The sequence below is a fragment of the Macaca thibetana genome, chromosome 4 (assembly GCF_024542745.1).
Source record: "Macaca thibetana thibetana isolate TM-01 chromosome 4, ASM2454274v1, whole genome shotgun sequence".
NCBI classification, from domain to species: Eukaryota; Metazoa; Chordata; class Mammalia; order Primates; family Cercopithecidae; genus Macaca; species Macaca thibetana.
Window position 1 is genome coordinate 25,167,293 of NC_065581.1, and position 22,865 is coordinate 25,190,157.

Genomic DNA, 22,865 nt, shown 5'->3' on the forward strand with positions numbered 1-22,865 from the left:
CTACTCTCTGTTCTTACACTCCCTCCCCTTTTGAAACCCTCCATAAAAACTTGCTGGTCTGAGACTCAGGCGGGCATCACAGTCCTACCAATATGTGATGTCACCCCTGGCGGCCCAGCTGTAAAATTCCTCTGTTTGTACTGTCTCTTTATTTCTCAGCCAGCTGATGCTTATGGAAAATAGAAAGAAACTATGTTGAAATATTGGGGGCAGGTTCCCCCAGTACCTTATACTTTAGGTCTCAGTTCAATCAGTAGCCCCACTGGGAATTCCCTGACTCCCCATATAAGGTCAAATCCCACTGTGATACAGCCTCACAGCACTACGTCTTTTTCTTTCACATCACTTATCAAACTGATCATTTCATTTTTGTCTTTTTTTTTTTTTTTTTTGAGATGGAGTCTCATTCTGTCCCCCAGGCTGGAGTGCAGTGGCGCAGTGTCAGCTCACTGCCACCTCCGCCTCCCAGGTTCACGCCATTCTCCTGCCTCAGCCTGCCGAGTAGCTGGGACTACAGGTGCCCACCACCATGCCTGGCTATATATATATATATATATATATTTTTTTTTTTTTTTAATTTTTAGTAGAGACGGGGTTTCACCATGTTAGCCAGGATGGTCTCAATCTCCTGACCTCATGATCCACCCGCCTTGGCCTCCCAAAGTGCTGGGATTACAGGCGTGAGCCACCACGCCTGGCCAATAATTTCATTTTTAATTATGAGGTTGGTTGATTAATATCTGTGTCCCCCAGAAAACTGTAAGCCATGCAGGGGAAGGAACCATGTTTGTGTTAGGGTTCTGTTGCAACCCCATAGCCTAGCACGCATGAGGATTTCAACAAATATTTGTTGAGAGAATAAATCAGCATTGAAACTAATGGCCCACAACAGCCATTCTTACAACCCTTTTTATAAACCTGAGATTTAAACATGTCACCATTCCTAAAATATCTTTAGAATGGCTTTATATTTACTTGAGAACTAGAATTTAGCAAAGTGTTATAACAGTATGTGTTTAATTAAATATACTACAGAAAGCACCCCCCCTTTATGACTAGGTAGTGGTCTAAATGTTTATTTTATACTGCACTTGATATTTTCCCATAAAAACAAGTTGCAAATGGCAAGTAAGTTCTAACCAGCCCACAAAAATCTTACTTACCCCATGAAGTAGTCAACACTGTATTGATTGGAGCTTTAAGACTGACTGAACTTTTGATCCATGAATTCAGTGTACCATTTAGTCCATAGCACCCCTCAAGTTCAAACCCTGAGTCTCCCATGCCTTTTCAGCCCCAATCCTTTAGTATCTCTCTGGATCCCAAAGCTTTCTGAGACCTGAGCAAAGCAGTAAGTAATGTCTTGACAGAAGGAAAGCTCCAAAAACAAGATCTGCTAGCGGCCAGAGAAAAAAATAAGGGAAGTATACAGAAAAGGCAGTGTTGCTGATAAGGGTGTTGGGTAAAGTGGACAGGGTTGCAAAGAGGGCTCAAGTAGATAGAATATAAAGGGCAAGCAGGGTGCGATACAAGCAAGTTCTATACCCAAGTAACTGGGTGAATTGTAAATCAGGTGTTCCGAAGATGGCAAATACTATATATTCGAAAATTGTTTTAACATCATAAATCCTTCCCCATCCCCCAGCAAGAACTCTCAATTCTTATACCTAGTCACAGAAGATGAAAAGACAAACCATCAAAAATAAATATCCTAAATTCAGTAGAAAAACAATGCACACCATACCTTTGTTCCATTCCGAGTAGGCAGGGGCCAAACAGCACAAGAGCAGCTCCTCAGAGATAGCTGAAATGGAGTGAGGTTGAAATATTCTTTTAAATAATGTTTAAAACTTCTAGAAAGGCTGCAGCCTGAACAATTCAATTTGCTTGGTAACAAATTTAATCAGATTTTATTGTAGCCAGAAAACCTTTCCAAAAGCAATTACGAGAGCACAGCAGGCAAGAGCACAGCAGGCGAGTCAGACTTCTGGTGACATGAACCCTCGGCCTGCTGATATGAATTTCAGTTGTCTTCATATATCTGCCAACCTTTCTATTACCCTTCCAGCTCCACCCATAGAGCCTAGCAAGTGGATGGTGCACTTTAGATAAACTCCGAATTCCCCACCAGCACAGGAGTATGAAGTGTGTGTGCGTATGTGTGTTCATACATGTGTGCCTGAATGCACATGTATGTTTTGCAGACACATGAATGTGGTGCATGAGGAGAAAATATTAAGGATAACTTAATATATCACTCACTAATTTTATGTATCCTTCTGTGAGTCATCCTGTCACAAAAACGGATTTTGGTTTTCTTTGTAATATAATAAGAATTGCTTTACTATAAAAGAAAAGACCTCTGTATAGTATTTCCCACTGGGGCGTACAGTTTAGGTCTGGCCTCTGTTCCTTTCTGATCCCTACCCTCCCCTGACTGTCCTTCTGTCTTCTCAACCCTGAGGGCTCAGACTAGTGGCCCAAGTCTAAATCTCTTGAGACATCTGTATGCCTCTTGGTTTATTTTCCCCAGTTTGATAAACATCCTGTCTTGTCCGGTCACTGTTTCAGCTCTAGCAAGCAGGTGTTCTGTGGTTCTTTCAACAAACACAATACAGTGAAGAACTAGCTGGCATTGTGCCTGCCCATGTATTTTCAAAAACTCACCTTAAGTTCTCCCCACTTCATTAAAATCAATTCTTCCTTTTCCCACTGAGTGCACTCTCTCCTGAATCCCTGGAGAATTCTGTGCCTCAAAATCTGTGCTTAAAAAAAAAAAAAAGAAAAAAAAAAAAAAGACAGCAACACTAAATTCTCTTTCATGTTAGTCTCGTCTCTCCAACTAGACTGTAAGTTTCCGAAGCACTGGCAACGTGACTTTGAACTTGTATTTGCCACAACGTTTAAAATGGTGTGTAGGAAACAACTGAACAAATTCTCAGGAAAGAGCAAGAGGACAGTTGTAACCACATCTATTCTAGTTGGAGAAATGTCTGGTAGTAGGATAAAGGAAGAAAAGACTGCTATGTGAAGCAATTCTTCTAAGTAACACCTGCCCTCAAAAGTATTCTTTTCCTCTCCAAATCAAGAAGGTCTCTCAAATTCTTCCTTCCCTAGTTCTAGACGACATCATATGACATTTTTTAAAGCAAGGTATAACTTACATACAGTAACATGCACTAATCTTGAATGTATAGCTCTATGACTTTTTTACACAGGTATACATTCATGTAACTACCTCCCACATCAAGATATAGAACATTTCTAGGACTCCAGCTAACTCCTTCCCAATCAACATCCACTCAATTGATAGCCACTCCTCTAATCTGTATCACCATAGACTGGTTATACCTACTCTTAAATTTTGTATAGATGAAATCATATGCTCTTTTGTATCTGGCCTTTCTCCTACCATTATGATTGTGGGATTTTCCATATTGTAAACATATTTCATGTTATGTGCATATTTTATTGCTGGAGGGTGCATATTTATTGCATGTTAAATAAATTCTACATAAGTCTCACATAGGAAAAGAAAGCAGGAAACCACCAGAAAGAACTGAACCCTGACATGCACAATTGCTTAGGGAACCCACAGGAGTTGCCAATGTTGAGCAAAATAGACCTCTGATTAGAAATAAAAGCCATCCATTTTCTCTTATACAAGAAACATTAGACACATGGGGAAAATTAGCTGCCAGAAATAATCACAAACTGAACAATTAGGGCAAAGATACCTTTCCGCAAGATAGATTTAGTAAAGAAAACAAGGAATAATTTTCAGAGAAAGAAATTTAATGCATCAAGGCATAAAAAGGGATTATAAGAGCAGGAACCTGAATTCTCTGAAGGGGAGAACAGGTGTGGTAACATCTTTTTGACTTAAATATCAGATAGAAACAAAGAGAACTTTAGAATTCAGGTAAAGGGAGTTCTGTCTGAAAACAGGAAGATTAAAAAAAGGCAGAGAACAGAGGCCCCTTTCTCTTTTTTGATTTCCAACTTTTAAGTTCAGGGGTACATGTGCAGGATGTGCAGGTTTGTTACATAGGTAAACATGTGCCATGGCAGGTTGCTGCACAGACCTTCCCATCACCTAGGTATTAAACCCTGCTAGCATCCATTAGTGACTCTTCCTTTCAACAGAGCAGGAGAGGAGCCCTGTTAGTAAGGTGGTAGGTGACAAATCCCTGGTAATGGGGCAGATGGAGGACTTTTCAAAACACATGAAAGCTCTCTGGAGAGCGGTGACGCCACCATTTTCACTACCTCAGACTTTTAGCAAAGTGTGCTGAAGAATGCCATCTGGGGAACACAAAGGAAAAAGGTGTGTTCTATGTCTGCACCAGGACAAACTATAAGAACAGACTATAAGAAGAGGTACAATTAGGAAATCGAGGACAAAGAAAATTGGACCTAGGTGGGGACCAAATACAAAACATCCTGGAATTGAAAAGAAAAAAAAAAAATCAAAAACACAAGTTAGGGGAGGCATTAAATTTCCCATCAAGAATGGGATGAAGACCCAGACATTTTATTTAAATCTCAAAGGGAGGGGTAATTTTCAGGAAGGTGTCACATAAATGAAAAGGGGTAATGAGAGAACAAAAGGATTTTTCCAATAAAATCATGGGCGCCAAAACGAAAAAACAGTGGAGGCCTTAAGTAGCAGAATCATATGCCAAAAACCAAACCTGGCATCTGTGAAACAGATAACCAATTTAAGGAATCTCCTAAAAGAGAAGTTATGAAAGAAAATTAAGAAACAGGAAGAATAATATATAACTTCTACGTAACAGAAATTCCAGAAAACAAATGAAGGAATGATCAAGAATAAGTTAACATTTTTCTCAATAGAAGAAAATCTAGATTTCATATTTAAAGAATCTAAGGATTGTTGGGCAGGAATACTGAAAAAAGTCATATTACAGATAATCTGATGAAACTTATAAATGACAGAAAAGAATCCTACAAGAAATCCTACAAACTTCCAGACCACTCCCCAACCCTCCTCACACTCACTTCTCCCAACAAAAGACACCCCAACCCCTTCACCAAAATCAGGTGTCCACCAAGGGCAAATAAACCAGTGGACATTGCCATCTCATTTGGAAATGAAGTGCCAGGAGACCCAATGGGGTGATGTTTACAGAATTCTGAGGGAGAATTCTACGGCCAAATGGTGATTCAAGTGTGGCTGTAAAATAAAGGCCTTTTCAGACTTGTAAGGACTCTGAACACACAATTTCCAACTGTGGTCTCAGAAATCAGTTCCACAGTATACTGGTCCTCTCAGCCTCAGAGTCTTTGTTGAATCTCCAGCTAACAGAGAGCTTCATCTCCCAAAGAGGCCCTCCAGCCTTCTCTGGTAAAGGTTTTAGATACTCTCGCCCACACAGCACACCTTTTTTCCAGACCTTGAAACAGCGTCCTAATAGAAATCTACCTGAGATAATTGCTCTTCTAGCAATTATCCTTTTTATTCATCTGCCAAGTTTCTTTGTTTCCCTTATTCCTCCTCTCCACTTCTTAACTTTATTCCTCTATGACAATCCAGGAGGTCACAAAGGCCACCAGTGACCTCCACACAGTGAATCCCAAAAAGCCGTGTCAGCCCTTACCTTATTGGTGCTCCTTATCACACTCAGGACTGTGGCTACCTCGTTCTTGAAGCTTTCAGCTCTCCAGATTCTCCTGTGCCTCCTGAGCCCTTTTTGCTTTGTCTTTTTTTTTTTTTTTTTTTCCCTTTTCTTCTGCCTGACCTTAGCTATTGCTGTTTTCCAGGCATCCTTGACTCACCATTCTTCTCTTATTACAGAGACTATGTCTGTCTTACTCATTTGTTTCCAAAACCTCCTCGAGTCAAAAGAGGAATTTGCCGGAAGGGTCTGGAGAGATCTCGAAAAACCCAGCATAGAAACCTCAGCCCATCGGGCCTCGTGCAAGGCTGGAGCCTCAAGTTCTAATGTCAGCACTAGAGAAAGACACAAAAACCACTTATCCTCCTTCTTTTCCTGTATCTCCATGGTGTGGGAGAGGAAGGAAGACGAACTAACCTGAACGGCCACAGGCATTCACAGGGTCAAGTGCATCGTGGGCAGGGTCACTGAGCTGAATAGCATCTTCTACTTCTGTGTTCCACCCAGGAGTGGGGGCAGTGAGGGGAGCAGGCCTGGAGTTTTTTAGGCTACTGGTGGGCCTCAGAATCTCCTCTGCAAGCACTTTAGAACATCCAAGTCTCAAAACAGAAATCCATAATGGGCAGTAGAGGACCCCTCTTAAGCCTTTCAAGTCATGTACTGTCTTTTATCAAAGAAGGCTACCCTGGGATTTTTAAGATATTGTGCTGATGAATAAAAATCATTCTTCCCACCCATTCACCACTGAGTCTTTATGTGGGTGCCTGCATTAATTGCTAGAACATAGAGAACTTCCTCCCTAAGTAGCCTTAGTGAAACCTGAATTCATTCTAGGACTGCACTAGATTTTGGAAGTCAAGCACTATACTACCTTCTTTTCGTTGCTCATATCCGGCCAAGAGCCTAGATCAGTGGCACACAGTAAATGTTTAATAAATGCTGATTAGCAAACAAAATCTTAGCATATTCATTTCTTGGAAGTATTAACTAGTTTGCTTTTGTAACACCTTTTAATCTAGCTCTCCTTTGCCATTTTGCCTTCCTGAAAACATCCACAGACCATTTCTGTCTCATTTTCTCATTCCTGGAAGAATGTCACCAAAGTATCAGGCAGTTTTAAGTCTTTTCAAATTTCCTGGAAATAAGTATGGAATAATTTTTACCAACCAATATTAATGGCAGTGCAGGAGAAAAATACGAATGCAACATAATTGTTTCATTGAATTTCTTAATTTTTATGTCTGTGCTAAATTTAACAGCAACTGAATGGGGAAAGATTACAGGTCATCTTTTCATCGTTCCATTCATGGCCTGTGCAGATAAGTTGCATCAGATCTGAAGAGAAGTGGACTCAAATGAGTGAGCACTGTTTCTCTTCTTGTGGAGTGCTGCTGTGGGGTTCATCTTTCTTTCTAGACCAAGGAGATAGCCAAGAAGGAGGGAATTCATTGTGGTAGTTCTTGACTTGCATGTTGTACGTTGCTTTTTACCTCTACCATGACTAATTTTAGCCTAGGCCTTTGGATCAGGCATAAACAGCCGAAGTTACTAACCTAACAGGCCAGACAACTTTGCCATTCCATAGTTCTCATTTAAAAAAATCTATCCAAGAAGCCCTACCTCAAGTCAATCCCCAGCTTCCTAAGCTTTCAAGGCCTTCGGTCTATATCCTTAAGGGAACACATTTGTGGAGACCTTCCTACCACAAGTGACACATCAGCCCAGCCAAACACTCAGAGGGCATGTTATTGTGCTAAGTCCTACGGTAAGTGCTAGGGTATAAAATCAAATACGATTTCAGCCTTCACCTTCAGGAGGTTACAGCCCGGTGAGGAGACAGACATCCAGCCAGAAAATGTCAGTAAAATGTCAGCAAATGTGACAAGTGACCAATTCCTCCATCTTAGTTCTAAGCATTCTCCTCTACCCCATAGTCTTGGGAACCTTAAGCTATTGTCTCTTTGTCTCCTGATTCTTAAATCTTTCCTATCTGTTCCTTCCTTTAGCATCTAAATATGTGCAAGCTTCTCCCATTTTAAAAACTGTAAAACTGGCTGGGTGTGGTGGCTCACTCCTGTAATCCCAGCACTTTGGGAGGCCGAGGTGGGTGGATCACAAGGTTAGGAGATCAAGACCATCTTGGCCAACATGGTGAAATCCCATCTCTACTAAAAATACAAAAAAATTAGCCAGGCGTGGTGGCGTGCACCTGTAGTCCCAGCTACTAGGGAGGCTGAGGCAGGAGAATTGCTTGAACCCAGGAGGCGGAGGCTGCAGTGAGCCAAGATCATGCCACTGTACTCCAGCCTGGTGATGGAGTGAGACTCTGCCTCAAAACAAAAAAACAAACATAGAAAAACACCTATAAAACTACAATTCTTTCAATATTACCCTCTAGTATTAACCCCTTCTCTTTACTTTCAGAGCCAAACTTCTGGAAAGAGGTGTATTCTCTCTCCCTCTCTCTCCTCCTCTTCCTTCCATTCACTCCTTAAGCCACACAGTATGGCTTTCACCCGCATCATTCCACCAAAAGTATTCTTCCTGAAGTCAAAAATATCTTCCTGGGTGGGTGTGGTAGCTCACACCTGTAATCCCAGCACTTTGGGAGACCAAGGTGGGCGATCACTTGAGGCCAGGAGTTCGAGACCAGGCTGGCCAACATGGTGAAACCCCATCTCTACTAAAAATACAAGAAATTAGCCAGGCATGGTGGTGCACGCCTGTAGTCCCAGCTACTCGGGAGGCTGAGGCAGGAGAACCACTTGAACCCGGGAGGTAGAGGTTGCAGTGAGCCAAGATCACGCCACTGTACTCCAGTATGGGCAACAGAGCAAGAGTCCGTTTCAAAAAAAAAATCTTTCCCATCATGATATTCAAATAACGCATTCTAGTGTAGTCAGCCCCTTCCTAGACATCTCAGCTCCATCTGGCACAGTTGATGAAGTCCTCATTTTAAAAACACTCTCCCCTTGGGCTTCATGAAACCATTCTTGACCCTTCTTCCTCCCTCATTCCCCAAATTCCACAAAACACCAAACCCTTTCCCCTTGAAGCAGACGCACTGCCCTAGTCCAAGCCCACATAGCTCTCATCTGAACCACAGCAGGAATGTCCCAACTGAACGTCCTGTGTCTCTTCTTACCACCCTGCCTCCAGCCCACTTGCCACATCACAGCCAAATGAGCTTTATTTAAAATATCAGATTTGATCATATTTCTCTTTAAACTCTTAATGATTTCCAACTTCCATGAGGATAAAGTTCAAAATCCTTAGTATGGCGTGCCATAAGCATCCTGGTCTGATTTGTGCTTACCTCTATGGACTCAGGTCAAATCACCCTCCCCAGCCCTCTCTCTATTCTGGCCAGTGTGATCTTCTCATAGTAAAAAAAAAATATTCCATGGACTTTCTCATTTCAGCTGTTCTCTCAGCTTGGAGTGGTTCCCCCCTCCTCATCTTTGCCTGGCTAACTCCTACTCACTACTCAGATTTCAACTGAAATGCCACTTCATCTAGAAATCTAATTCCCAAGGAATTGGTTAAAGCCCAATATGATCCCACAACTTGTATAGCACTGTAGTTCTTCTTAACAGTCAGCACCCCAATTATTACTTATCCAATGTTTATCTTTACCCCTAGACATGACTGAATGAGAGCAGGGACCATGCCTGTCTTGTTCATTGCAATGTCCCCAACACCTGGCATGGGGCATATTTTTAATGAATGAAGAAACGAATTAATACACTGAATGCATTAAGAATAATCAAGAGGGACATCTAAGCCAGTCTATAACAAGAAAATGAAGGCTTAGCATTTTCCAAATCTATAATACTATGATTTCTGGAGGAAGAATGATAGAAAGAGCCAGATGCTTGTAAAGGACAGGTGTATTTACAGGAACAGCAAAGGTGGGTCGAAGGGTTTTTAATGAATGATTGTTATTCTGAAGTGCTATAAAATACAGCAGGATCTAGGGTGTGAACAAAATCTAATAACTCTGGCCAGTAGCATGTTATGAGAGAACATACGTTATATTAGATGAATTTATGTTGCATATGTTTAGCTAAGTAAAGGATACTTAAACAATTGCTTCTAGAATAAGTCATACGGAATTAGCTCATGGCCATACAACCCGGACCTGAAAGAATCAAGGCCTTATATACACAAGAATTTGACATTAAAAAAAAAAAAAAGCAGCAGCAATCCATAAAAAACGTTAACTCATAAATGTCTACAGCAGAAAGGAACCTTATATTATCCAGCTCAACCCCGCCACACCTCCTGTCATCCCCACCCAGGGGTGTGTAACATGGGAAGCTGAGGCCCTAGGAGGTTAAGTCACTTTCCTCGGGTTACATGTCTACTTTGTGGCTAAACTAGTCGTAGAAATGGGGTCAGCTGGGCACAGTACAGTGGCTCACGCCTGTAATCCTAGCACTTGGGAGGGCTGAGGCAGGCAGATTATGAGGTCAGGAGTTTGAGACCAGCCTGGCCAATGTGGTGAAACCCGTCTCTACTAAAAATACAAAAATTAGCCAGGTGTGGTGGGGTGCACCTGTAGTCCCAGCTACTTGAGAGGCTGAGGCAGAAAAATCACTTGAACCTGGGAGGCAGAGGTTGAGCGGAGATCTCACCACTGCACTCTTGGGTGCACGGCTTGGGTGACAGAGTGAGATTCCATCTCAAAAAAAAGAAAAAAAGAAACCAGGTCTCTATTTTAATGCCTCCTAATTATCTGTGACTTTTTTTTCTTTTTTTAATACTTTAAGTTCTAGAGTACATGTGCACAGTATCTGTGACTTGTGAATCTGTAAACTTCAATGAGACGACTCCAAACCACGGCCTGAGGTGGTGTTCTGGAAACCCTTGCCTTCCTCCAGTCTTGACACCGATTCACTACATAGCATATCCTGTGTGAAGAGAAGCCTGTGGGTGCTGCTAACCTCAACACCTCCCCGCAACCACCCACACTGCTGAGGGGCTTAGGAGTTCATAATGGCAGAAGTGAAGCACTTTGAGTAACTCCTTGAAATGATATCCTGTTCTGTGGCATTAAGCAACATTGCTCTCATCTGTCCTTTGTGATTTCTCAATCTCCTTGCTGTCGTATTTGGGAAATATAAATATTTGGGAATAAACAAACAATATAAATAAATGTTTGAGAAACTTCTCGTGTTATAGAACATTATAGAAAATATACATATTTGTTTTCATCTAGCTAGCTAGCTAGCTATCTTCTGCATCATGATATTCAAATAATGCATTTTAGTCAGCCCCTGCCCGGAAATCTGAGCTCCATCTGGCACAGTCGATGATGTTCTCCTTCACAGTTCCTGGTTCATAACTCCCATATCCCTTGTTACAGTCTTTTGTTATAATGCTGGGTGTGTTAGGTCTCAGAGGCAGGCCTCAGGAAATAACCTCTCTCCTGCATTCCTTTTACCTGACCCAAGGCAGGATTCTAATGTTCCCTGTCTTTCTGATTGTGGGTCTTAAGAGTCTCCCCCATGAGGGTTTCGCCTTGTACCCTGGGGGAAGGAATGCTGATGTCATGAAGTTTCCATAAAAATCCAAGAGGACTGGGTTCAGCGAGCTTCCAGATAGCTGAACACATGGAGGCTCCTGGAGGGTGGAGCCCAGGGAGGGCATGGAACTCTGCATTCCTTCTCCTATGCCTCTCCCTACATGTTTCTTCATCTGTATTCTTAGTAATATTCCTTATAATAAACAAGTAAATGTAAGTGTTTCCCTGAATTCTGTGAGCTGCTCTAGAAAATTAATCAAACCCAAAGAGGGAATTCCTGGGAACCTTAACTTCAAGCTAGTTGGTCAGAAGTTTCAGAGGCCCAGACTTGCAACTGGTATAGAGCAGACAGTCTTGGGGACTGAGACCCAACTCATGGGGTCTGACGCCATCTCTAGGTAGATAGTGTAAGAATTGAATTGGACGACCTTTGGCTGGTGTCCACTGCTTAAAGCGTGGCAACCAACCCCCAACATATTTGGTCATAGAAGTCTTCTGTGTTGATTGTTGTGGTGTGAGAGTGAAGACACAGTTTGAGAGGGTTTCTCCCTACACAGCCACTGATCGCACACTTTAGAATGCCTAAGGTGATGAAGTTTGTGTTATGTACATTTTATGACAATAAAAAATAATTACTCAACAACTTCCAGCTCCAGCCATGATGGAAAGCCCCATTCCTCCTAGATCCTCCCTCTTACAATTTAAAAACATAAAACAAATAAATTAAGATTGAATCCTGAAACATGTTTAAGTAACCCACAGGAAGGTACAAAACAGAGAGGCAGAGGAACAGGAAATAGAGGAAACAAAAAGAAAAAGTAGGGGGGCAGATATAAGTCCTAACATATCAACAATTCCCTTAAATGTAAGTGGTCTAAATATACGAATTAAAAAACAGAAATTTGCAGAGGGGATAAAAATAAAAACATGTTCCAACAATATGCTATCTATAAGAAATTCACTTCAACTTCAATTACACAGGTGGCTTGAAAGCAAAAGAAAGGGGAAAAGATACACCATGTATTCATTAAACAAAAAAGAGCAAGTCTTGGCTATATTAATATCAATGCAATTAGTAATCCTTGTTTTTAAACCACAATTTTAAAATTTCACTAGAAACAGCCTTGAAGAGCCTCTGTGTTTCAAGAATGCTGACATCTGCCAAAGGCTTTGCAGCCCTGTCTCAGACTGGCTCAGTCCACCTAAGGCCAGGTCATGCAGATTTGTCTCCCATTAGATGTGAAGAAACAAAGTGAAAGTCTCCCTTAACCTGCTCTTCTGCCCTCCCCACAAACCAATTAAAATAACATTGAGTCATTTTTCTACCTTTGTAGTGACAGAATTTTAATGATGAATAATATTGTGTGAGGACTTTGAAAAAAGTATATGCTCATAATACTGATAGGAACAAAAATCGATAGAGTGTTTTTAGCAATTTGACAGTATCTATACACAGATGCTCCTTGACTTACAATAGGTTGTGTTCTGATAAAACTATTGTAAGTTGAAAATAATCTTCAGTCAAAAATGCATTTAATACACCTAACCTACTGAACATCATAGCTTAGCCTAGCTTTAACATGCTCAGAACAACTACACTAGCCTACAGTTAGGCAAAATCATCTAATTTAAAATCTATTTTATAATAAATGTTGAATATATGAGGTAAGAGTATCATACTACTTACCACCAGAGCTCTGGAAAAAGACCAAAATTCAAATTCAAAGCACAGGTTCTATTAAATATGCATCACTTTCACATCATTGTATAAAGTTGAAAAATAATAAGTTGGACCATTGTAAGTCAGGACCATCTGTAATCTATATAATAACTTTTAAATGTGAATATCCTTTGACTCACCAATTCTACTTCTAAAGTATTTCTTTTTCTAAAGAAATACTTTGGCATTTATACAAAAAGATGTCCATTGCAACAAAATATTGGTAACATCAACAGAGGAATGAGCAAATACATTATGGTACATTCTTCTGTGGAATACTATGCAGCAGTTAAAAAGAAAGAAGTAAATTTATAGGTACTAAAATGTTAAAGTAAGCAAAATGAAAACCAGGCCTGAAGAATCCTTGAGCAGACAAAACTGGTTATGCCTCATCCTAACCTTGCTTGATTTACAAGCATAAGAGAAACTTGAGCTATATTTTATAAATGCTCAGCCAATCTGAAGTAGCCAATAAACCTATGTAACTAGGGGCTTTCCAAAGGGATAGACCAAATAAGGCTCTCTGTAGGTTTAACTGTAACCAATCAAATATTTTATTTGCTTTACTTCTGTGTTCACCCTATAAAAGCTGCCCTCTTGTGTTCCCTCCATGGAGCTCCTAAGCCACTTCTGGTTTGGAGCTGTCCCATTCATGAATCATTGTTTCCTCAGATAAACTCTAAAATTTTATTGTGCCTCAGTTTACTTTATAACAACCATAAGTAGGGCTTTAGAACACATTTTTATTGATTTATACTGTTTCACTTGTGGTGTATAAAAAATTCCTACTTATAATAATGGTTTAAAATTTCAAATTTATTAGTGCTATAAAATTGCTACACTATTGCTAGTAGTGATATATTATTTCGCTTATCAGCACATGACACCTGGAATAGACTGATTATATTTGAATACCCAGAGCATCTTAGAGTCTAGTACATTATATTTACTCAAAAATTGTTTAATTAATTAATTGATGAAACAGGCTAGCAATTCCAAACTTCCCTCCAACTCCAGTTCTTCGATTCTAACTGGAGAAAAACTATCCTTATATATAAAATGTTCATGACAATACCTATCTCAGAGAGCTGCTATGATGACAAAGTATCCAAAATTGTTGGGGCGAGGGGCATTGTAATTTGGTAGACACATTCCAGGGGCTATTTGTTCTGTTGCTACTCTTCATTGGAAAAAAACTACTTCTCTACAAAATTCAGACTTGCTCTGAGAAGTTTCAGAGAGCTAATTTCAGTGTGTATGAAGGAGGAGGGGCAGGGGGTAAAGGAAAGACAGGTGGAAGCGTCAAACATTAAAACCACTGCTGTAGTTGAGAACAAAGCGGGAGCTGATGGTCGGCACTGAGCATGAGTGCTGGACTTCTTAAAAAAGCAATGGTCATCTTACGGAAGCTCTCACATTTGTTAAATGCTTTAAGCACACACAGTGTATTTGATCCTCACAACCAGGAAACTCTTGAAATGCAGCCTCCAGAGATGTTCTAATCCAGTTCTCTCATCTGACTGTCATTCTTTGATCATGCTTGATGGAAAACTAGATTGCAAACTTTTAAAAATTACTAGGGCAGAGGGAATTTATAAATTTGTAGATTAGTTTCCTGAAGGTGCCATAGCAGATGACCGCATATGGAATGCCTTAAAAAAGCAATAGAAATTTATTCTCTCACAATTCAAGAGGCCAGAACATGATATCAAGGTGGCAGCAGGGTGGACTCCTTCCAGAGGCTCTGGGAGAGAACCTGGTTTGGCTTTTCTCCTAGCTTCTGGTGGGTGCTAGAAATCCTCAGCATTCTTTTGCTTATAGATGCATTGCCTTATTCACCTCCATCTTCACATCATCTTTTCTGGTTTTTTTTTTTCTTCCCTGTGTCTTCTCCTCTTATATAAGGACACACACTTTGTCATTGGATTTAGGTCCCACCCAGATAATCCAGGGTGATTTCATCCTGAGATTCCTAGCCTAATTATATCTGCAAAGTTCCTTTTCCCAAATAAGGTCAGATTCAGAGGTTCCAGGTGAACATAGCTTTGGGGACGGGGGCACTCAACTCACTACAGCTTGTTTGTATGATTTTGATTTTGGAAGAAAGCTACTAAAGCAGAAATATAAACAACAGAAGTAAATGCAAAAGATAAACTGAATGGAAATAAAAGCTAAACATAGAAAATGGGCAGTTTCATGTGCAGTTTCAAGCTGACAGATTTAAGGAGTCTGTGGTATCTGTTTCAGAACTTTGTGATATCCTTTTAAAGAAACTGACTCAAGCTTGGAACTAAAATGTTTACCACTTACCAACCAGAGCATACCACCCTCCCAGTTGTCTTTTCCTGGAATTTAGGAATTTATAAAAAACAAATTTATATCCTGGAATTTCTAAAAAACAAATATTCATGACTATAATATACTGAGATATAATTACTTAAGAGGAAAAAGCATAAAGAAGCAATTCAACAGAGTTTGAAGTGTGATCTACTAAATTTAGACTGTCTCCAGTAAGGTGGTGAGCTAAATACATCAACAGATTCTCTTATTTAAAACAACTGGAAAGAAAAAAAAAAAAAAAAACAACCTGATGAAAATCTTAAAAGAGCCCATGAAAGTAAGAAAGTAAGGAATTCTCAAATCAGGGACTAAGTGAAGACAAGTCACTATAGGGAAGCTGTGAGAGGCCTGGAGCCAGCCATTTGTCAAATGAGAGAAGCGAGGAAGAAGAGATTGAGCTTTGTATTTTATGACCTCAAAGGCACCGAAGACACAGCCCAGGGTCTGCCCACGTTGTGGAGTCTGTTAAAAGAAAGCGAAATTCCCCTCATTGAATCATTACTGGTCAGCAAAATTAAACTGTGTTTAAAAGGAGATCTTCCGCAAAAAAAGTTGGGATCATAATGGGTTAAACCATCTATTTTTAGAAAGAACTAGAAATAAACCCATAATAGTCTCCAACACCTCACCTCTCCCTTCTTACCTCCAGCTCCAAAGAAAAGAAAATCTATGAGCTCAAATTTTAGTGCTAAGCAGAAACGAGAAAAGAAACAGCCTTCTAAATACTAAAAACCAGAGAAATCTAGTCTTTATGCGTGTTTGTAGCTTGAATTTATACTACCTGAGAGAACTGGAGAAAAGTCTTGCTGAACATTTAATTTAGAGGCCCCTGGACTAACAGTTCCTGTAAACCTAGAAGAAGGGGAAAATTCTCTTTGAAGGACCCCATCTTTAAGCTAGCTAACGAGAATTTCTGTAAGTAAAATTCCAAACCATGAAGCAGCTCATGGTACAAAATAACTAAACAGCCAAGGCACAATGAACAAGAGCTAGCAAAAACAACAGATTATATACACGTAAAACAGACCCACAATAGTATGGTTAATATTATGATCAATTCTATACACCTGAGCCTGAAATATGCCTGTTTATATGCTTGTATCTACTATATGAGAAAGATATAGAAAAAGATTCTAACCAAGAGAAAGCTGATATAGCCATATTAACTATTAACATATTAACTAAGAGAAAGATAAATCCATCCTCTTTTAAGCAACAAATATTACCAGAGAAAAGGAAGTTAGTTAAGCTGCTGCAGTGCGCAAAGGGGCCGCCCAGAGTAACATGGTGGCCACTCAGCAGGCATCCCCAGCCCTCATCCTGTCTCCCCGGACCCCCTCACCCCAACTCCCCATTTTCTCCAGCTGGGAGGTGGCCTCAGGCTCCCTCGCCTGCCCCTTCCCTGTCCTCATCCTGGTCCCAGGGGTTGGAGGGAACACCACTTGCCTCCCACCAAAGCTCCAAAGAGAACCCACAAGGAATTGAATGACCTGGCACTGGACCCCCCATTCCAGCAGAGTGTTCAGCCAGTCCTGTTGGAGATGGCATGTCCCACTGGCAAGCTGCAATAAGAGGTGAAGTGACAGTCCCTATCACCGTGGAATTTTTTTCTTGCAATTCATTTCCCAACAGACTACCCCTTTAAACCCCCTAAGGTTGCATTTACAGGAATGTATTATCCAAATGTGTTTTGATATTCTATGGTCACAGTGGTCTCCAGCACTATTTCAAAAGTACCCTTGAACATTTGTTCCCTATTGTGTGATTCCAATCCACATGATCCTCTAGTGACTGAGGTTGCTGAGATCTACAGAAAGGATAGAGAAAAGTATAGCAGAATAGCTCAGGGATGGACTCAAAGTATGCCAGGTAATTAAAGAAATTGAATATCCTCTACAAATAAAGACAGGGGCACTCTGAAAGAGAAAGTCCTTTTAGGCTGGGCATAATGGCTGACACCTATAATATCAATACTTTGGGAGGCTAAAGCAGGAGGATTGCTTGGGCCCAGGAGTTCAAAAGCAGCCTGGACAATGTAGTGAGACACTGTCTCTACAAAAAAATTTAAAAATTAGCCAGGCATAATGGCATGTGCCTTTGGTCTCAGCTACTCAGAAGGCTGAAGTGGGAGGCACCCTTGAGTCCAGGAATTCAAGGCTGCAGTGAGTCATGATAGTACCACTGCACTCTTGCCTGGGTGACAGAGCAAGGCCCGGTCTCAAAAAAAAAAAAAAAAAAAGTTCTTTTGATTTCCATTTTACTGCCTTCCATGAGTACATACCTCACCCTGCCCTGTATATACAACCTGATACAGCAATGCTGCATGTTGCACATACTTGGAACAACATACTAGAAATGCTGTACATCTGTACCAACATTGCCTCCTAGCAGAGAAGTGTGTGTGTGACAAGCCAGTTCTACAGGCATAGCCTAGGTGTGAGACTAAAAGCTTTCCTCATTGACTTAAATTTGGATAACAGTGAGGGGTGGTGGGTATGATGTGTGCTTGGATGGAGGAGAAAAGCTCTACTCACCTGTAGGAGACTGTTTATCAGTAGAATCCATCTATAGTCAAGACAGTTGTGAAAAGTAAAGTGAACTGAAGCTGTTTCTGTATTCATTTTATTGCAAAGGAGCTACATCTTAGGTAAAAATTATGACCAACCAGATTAAACTCTACCCACATCCTGTATTTTAAGGTCTAAGTTTAACTGGACAACATTTATATGGATTGGAGCTATTAGTACATCAAATGTGATAGGTTTTTCTGTTGTTTGGAATAGTTTCAGAAGGAATGGTACACCTGCTCCTCTTTGTACCTCTGGTAGAATTTGGCTGTGAATCCATCTGGCCTTGTTTTATACGGTTGGTAGGCTATTAATTACTGCCTCAATTTCAGAACTTGTTATTGGTCTATTCAGGGATATGGCTTCTTCCTGGTTTAGTACTGGGAGGGTGTATGTGTCCAGCAATTTATCCATTTCTTCTAGATTTCTAGTTTATTTGTGTAGAGGTGTTTATAAGTACTCTGATAGTAGTTTGTATTTTTGTGGGATCACTGGTGATATCCTCTTTATCATTTCTTATTGTGTCTATTTGATTCTTCTCTCTTTTCTCCTTTATTAATCTAGCTAGTGGTCTATTTTATCTTTTCAAAACACCAGCTCCTGGATTCATTGATTTTTTTGAAGTGTTTTTTGAAGTGTTTTAAACAAATTTAAAAGCTAGCAGGAGACAAGAAATAACTAAGATCAGAACAGAATTCTGTTCTCTATCTCCCTCAATTCTGTTCTGATCTTAGTTATTTCTTGTCTCCTGCTAGCTTTTAAATTTGTTTGCTCTTGCTTCTCTAGTTCTTTTAATTGTGATGTTAGGGTGTCGATTTTAGATCTTTCCTGCTTTCTCTTCTGGGCATTTAGTGCTATAAATTTCCTTCTTAAGACTGCTTTAGCTGTATCCCGGAGATTCTGGTATGTTGTGTCTTTGTTCTCATTGGTTTCAAAGAACATCTTTATTTCTGCCTTCATTTCGTTATTTACCCAGTAGTCATTCAACAGCAAGTTGTTCAGTTTCCATGTAGTTGTACGGTTTTGAGTGAGTTTCTTAATCCTACGTTCTGATTTGATTGAGTCTGAGAGACTGTTAAGATTTCCATTCTTTTGCATTTGCTGAGGAGTGTTTTACTTCCAATTATGTGGTCAATTTTAGAATAAGTGCTCTGTGGTGCTGAGAAGAATGTATATTCTGTTGATTCGGGGTAGAGAGTTCTGTAGATGTCTATTAGTTTCACTTGGTCCAGAGCTGAGTTCAAGTCCTGAATATAATCCTTGTTAATTTTCTGTCTCATTGATCTAATATTGACAGTGGGGTGTTAAAGTCTCCCACTGTGTGTGGGAGTCTACATCTCTTTGTAGGTCTCTAAGAACTTGTTTGATAAATCTAGGTGCTCCTGTATTGGGTGCATATATATTTAGGACAGTTAGCTCTTCTTGTTGCATTGATCCCCTTACCATTATGTAATGCTCTTCATTGTCCTTTTTGATCTTTGTTGGTTTAAAGTCTGTTTTATCAGAGACTAGGATTGCAACCCTTGTGGGTTTTTTGCTTTCCATTTGCTTGGTAAATATTCCTCCATCCCTTGATTTTGAGCCTATGTGTGTCTTTGCATGTGAGATGGGTCTCCTGAATACAGCACACCAACAGGTCTTGACTCCTTATCCAATTGCCAGTCTGTGTCTTTTAATTGGGGCATTTAGTCCATTTACATTTAAAGTTAATATTGTTATGTGTGAATTTGATCCTGTCATCATGATGCTAGCTGGTTATTCTGCACATTAGTTGATGCGGTTTCTTCATAGTGTCATTGGTCTTTCTATTTTGATGTGTTTTTGCAGTGGCTGGTACTGGTTTTTCCTTTCCATATTTAGTGCTTCCTTCAGGAACTCTTTGTAAGGCAGGCCTGGTGGTGGCAAAATTCCTCAGCATTTGCTTGTCTGGAAAGCATTTTATTTCTCATTCACTTGTGAAGCTTAGTTTGACTGGATATGAAATTCTGGATTGAAAATTCTTTCAGAATGTTGAATATTGGCCCCTACCCTCTTCTGGTTTGTAGGGTTTCTGCAGAGAGATTTGCTGTTAGTCTATGGGCTTCCATTTGTAGGTTACTTGACCTTTCTCTCTGGCTGCTCTTAACATTTTTTCCTTCATTTCAACCTTGGAGAAATCCACAATTATGTGTCTTGAGGTTGCACTTCTCAAGTAGTAGCTTAGTGATGTTCTCCGTATTTCCTGAATTTGATTGTTGGCCTGTCTTTCTAGGTTGGGGAAATTCTCCTGGATAATACACTGAAGAGTGTTTTCCAACTTGGTTCCATTTTCCCTGTCACTTTCAGGGACCCCAATCAATCGTAGGTTTGGTCTTTTCACATAGTCCCATATTTTTTGGAAGCTTTGTTTGTTCCTTTTTGTTTTTTCTCTAATCTTGTCTTCACGCCTCATTTCACTAAGTTGATCTTCAATCTCTGATATCCTTTCTTCCCCTTGATGGATTTGGCTGTTGATACTTGTGTATGGTTCATGAAGTTCTCATGCTGTGCTTTTCAGCTCCATCAGGTCATTTATGTTCCTCTCTAAACTGGTTATTCTAGTTAGCAGTTACTGTAACCTTTTGTCAAGGTTCTTAGCTTCCTTGCATTGAATGAGAAATGCTTCTTTAGCTCAGAGGAGTTTGTTATTACCCACCTTCTGAAGCCTACTTCTGTCAGTTCATCAAACTCATTCTCTATCCAGTTTTGTGCCCTTGCTGGAGGAGTTGCGATCATTTGGAGAAGAAGAGGCATTCTGGTTTTTGGAATTTTCAGTGTTTTTGTGCTGGTTTTTCCTCATCTTTGTGGATTTATCTGCCTTTGATCTTTGAGGCTGATGACCTTTGGATTGGGTTTCTGTGTGGGGGTCCTTTTTGTTGATGCTGATGTTGTTGCTTTCTGTTTGTTAGTTTTTCTTCTAATGGTCAGGCCCCTCTGCTGCAGGTCTGCTGCCATTTGCTGGAGGTCCGCTCCAGACCCTACTTGCCTGGGTATCACCAGTGGAGGCTGCAAAACAGCAAAGATTGCTGCCTGCTCCTTCCTCTGGAAGCTTCGTCCCAGAGGTGCCCCATCCTGATGCCAGCCAGAGCTCTCCTGCATGAGTTGCCTGTCAACTCCTGTTGGGAGGTCTCTCCCAGTCAGGAAGCATGGGAGTCAAGACGCACTTGAGGAGGCAGGCTGTCTCTTAGCAGAGCTCAAGAGCTGTGCTGTGAGATTCACTGCTCTGTTCAGAGTCAGCAGGCAGGAACGTTTAAGTCTGCTGAAGCTGCGCCCACAGCCACCCCTTCTTCCAGGTGCTCTGTCCCATGGGAGATAGGAGTTTTATCTATAAGTCCCTGACTGGGGCTTCTGCCTGTCTTTTAGAGATGCCCTGTTCAGTGAAGAAGAATCTAGAGAAACAGTGTGGCCACAGCTGTTTTGCTGTGCTGTGTTGAGTTCTGTGCAGTCTAAACTTCCAGGCCTCCTTAGCACTGTCAGGGGAAAACTGCCTACTTAAGCCTCAGTAATGGCTGATGCCCCTCCTCCCACCAAGCTTGATCTTCCCAGGTCAACTTCAGACTGTTGTGCTGGCAGTGAGAATTTCAAGCCAGTGGTTCTTAGCTTGCTGGGCTCCATGGGAATGGGACCCACTGAGCCAGACCACTTGGCTCCCTAGCTTCAGCCCCCTTTCCAGGGGAGTGAACAGTTCTGTTTTGCTGTGATTCCAGGCACCATTGGGGTATGAAAAAAAAAAATTCCTGCAGCTAGCTTGGTGTCTGCCCAAACTAGCTCTTATTTTTCTTATGCTCTTAATCGCTTAGGTCTAAGTGTACATAAGGGTGAAAATCCATTTGATAGAAATACTTGTGTAGATTTAAAGATCCAATTGCTCCTCTGGAGCTAATCTGTGTAATAAATTGATTACTAAACTGATTACATATTTTAAAAGGTGGCAGATATACAAAGAATTTCTACAACTCAAGAATAAAAATATAAGCAACACAAGTTTTTAAAAAACAGGCAAAAGATTTGAATAGACATTTCGTCATAAATGTCTATTTTAAAAAACAGGCAAAAGATTTGAATAGACACATGGCCAGTGGGCACATAAAAAAGTATCCAACATCGTTAGTCATTGGAGTTAGTTTTAGTCAATTAAAACCAAAAGTGAGTAGAAAACAAAAGCATTAAGAATGAGTCATATATTTCCATTTTTGGCCAAAATGCAGTAAGAGAGAACAGATTTATCCTCCTCTCTGAAACAACAACAACAAAAAGACAAATACATGAAACAGCGATTCTTAGAACAAATTAGACAATGAAGAATGGTGATCTCCAAGAAATAGGAAATAAATGAGGTGAGCTAATGATTGCCCCAGTATACTATTTGGAGGAAGTTTTTTCAGGTCACAGGGCAGGGAAGAGGCACCTTTATGGAGGTGTCCTGGAGCTGAGGAGATAGCCGTGAGTCTGGAGAGTGAGATGGCTAGATGCCTAGGGCAGAGTACCAAAGACATGAGAGCCTCCCTGGGAGAACTTGAAGACCTGCAGAAGGTCCCCCTCAAACAGTCAGCTAAGTGCTGATCAGTGCATGTGTGTGGGAAAACACCCAAGGTCAGGGGAAGAATCACTAAATTCACATGAGGAAACAATCATCAGAGCTCACATAGTGCTAGAAAGGGTGAAAACCTGTGACTCTGTCTCCTTGGAACGCCATGCTCCATGACAGTCACACACAGATCACTCTCTGCATACCCAAGATTTAAAAACGTCTGTGAAATTGAACCGCTAACTCAGCAAGTGTTTCAGCAGGTAAGTCAACTGTGTACCAAGCACTTGGAGCCATTAATAACACCCTACCAACCTAACTCAAAGTGTTGCTCAGGAATGTCTCTCTTAAGCGGGAACACCTCTCCGTACTCGTCAAATGCTCACTACCACTAACCCACCATCCCCCAAAAGCTCCCTCCACACCAGCCATCTTTCTGGGTACTCCTCCTAGTCTGCCACCCCTAAGCCCTGGGACTTTTCCTTCCTGCTGTTTCCCATCAATACTGCCCTGTCTCATTCCTTCA

At 40.7% G+C, this 22,865-nt stretch overlaps 1 protein-coding gene across 6 annotated transcripts in view; it reads right to left on the reverse strand.

The window, feature by feature from the left end:
* The window catches only part of LOC126952976 (cytidine monophosphate-N-acetylneuraminic acid hydroxylase), a 352,378-nt gene that overhangs the window by 77,550 nt on the left and 251,963 nt on the right, over positions 1-22,865 (reverse strand). For 3 of the 6 annotated variants that reach the window (XM_050788207.1, XM_050788208.1, XM_050788210.1), the window contains 2 exons: positions 2,668-2,765; positions 1,745-1,804 (listed from right to left, as the gene is read on the reverse strand). In XM_050788207.1, coding sequence (XP_050644164.1) covers positions 1,745-1,755 — 11 coding nt within the window. In that variant the 5' untranslated portion in view covers positions 1,756-1,804; positions 2,668-2,765. Of the gene's footprint in view, positions 1-1,163; positions 1,375-1,744; positions 1,805-2,667; positions 2,766-22,865 lie in introns of those variants that run through there. The other 3 variants (XM_050788209.1, XM_050788206.1, XM_050788211.1) reach the window with 3 other exon arrangements.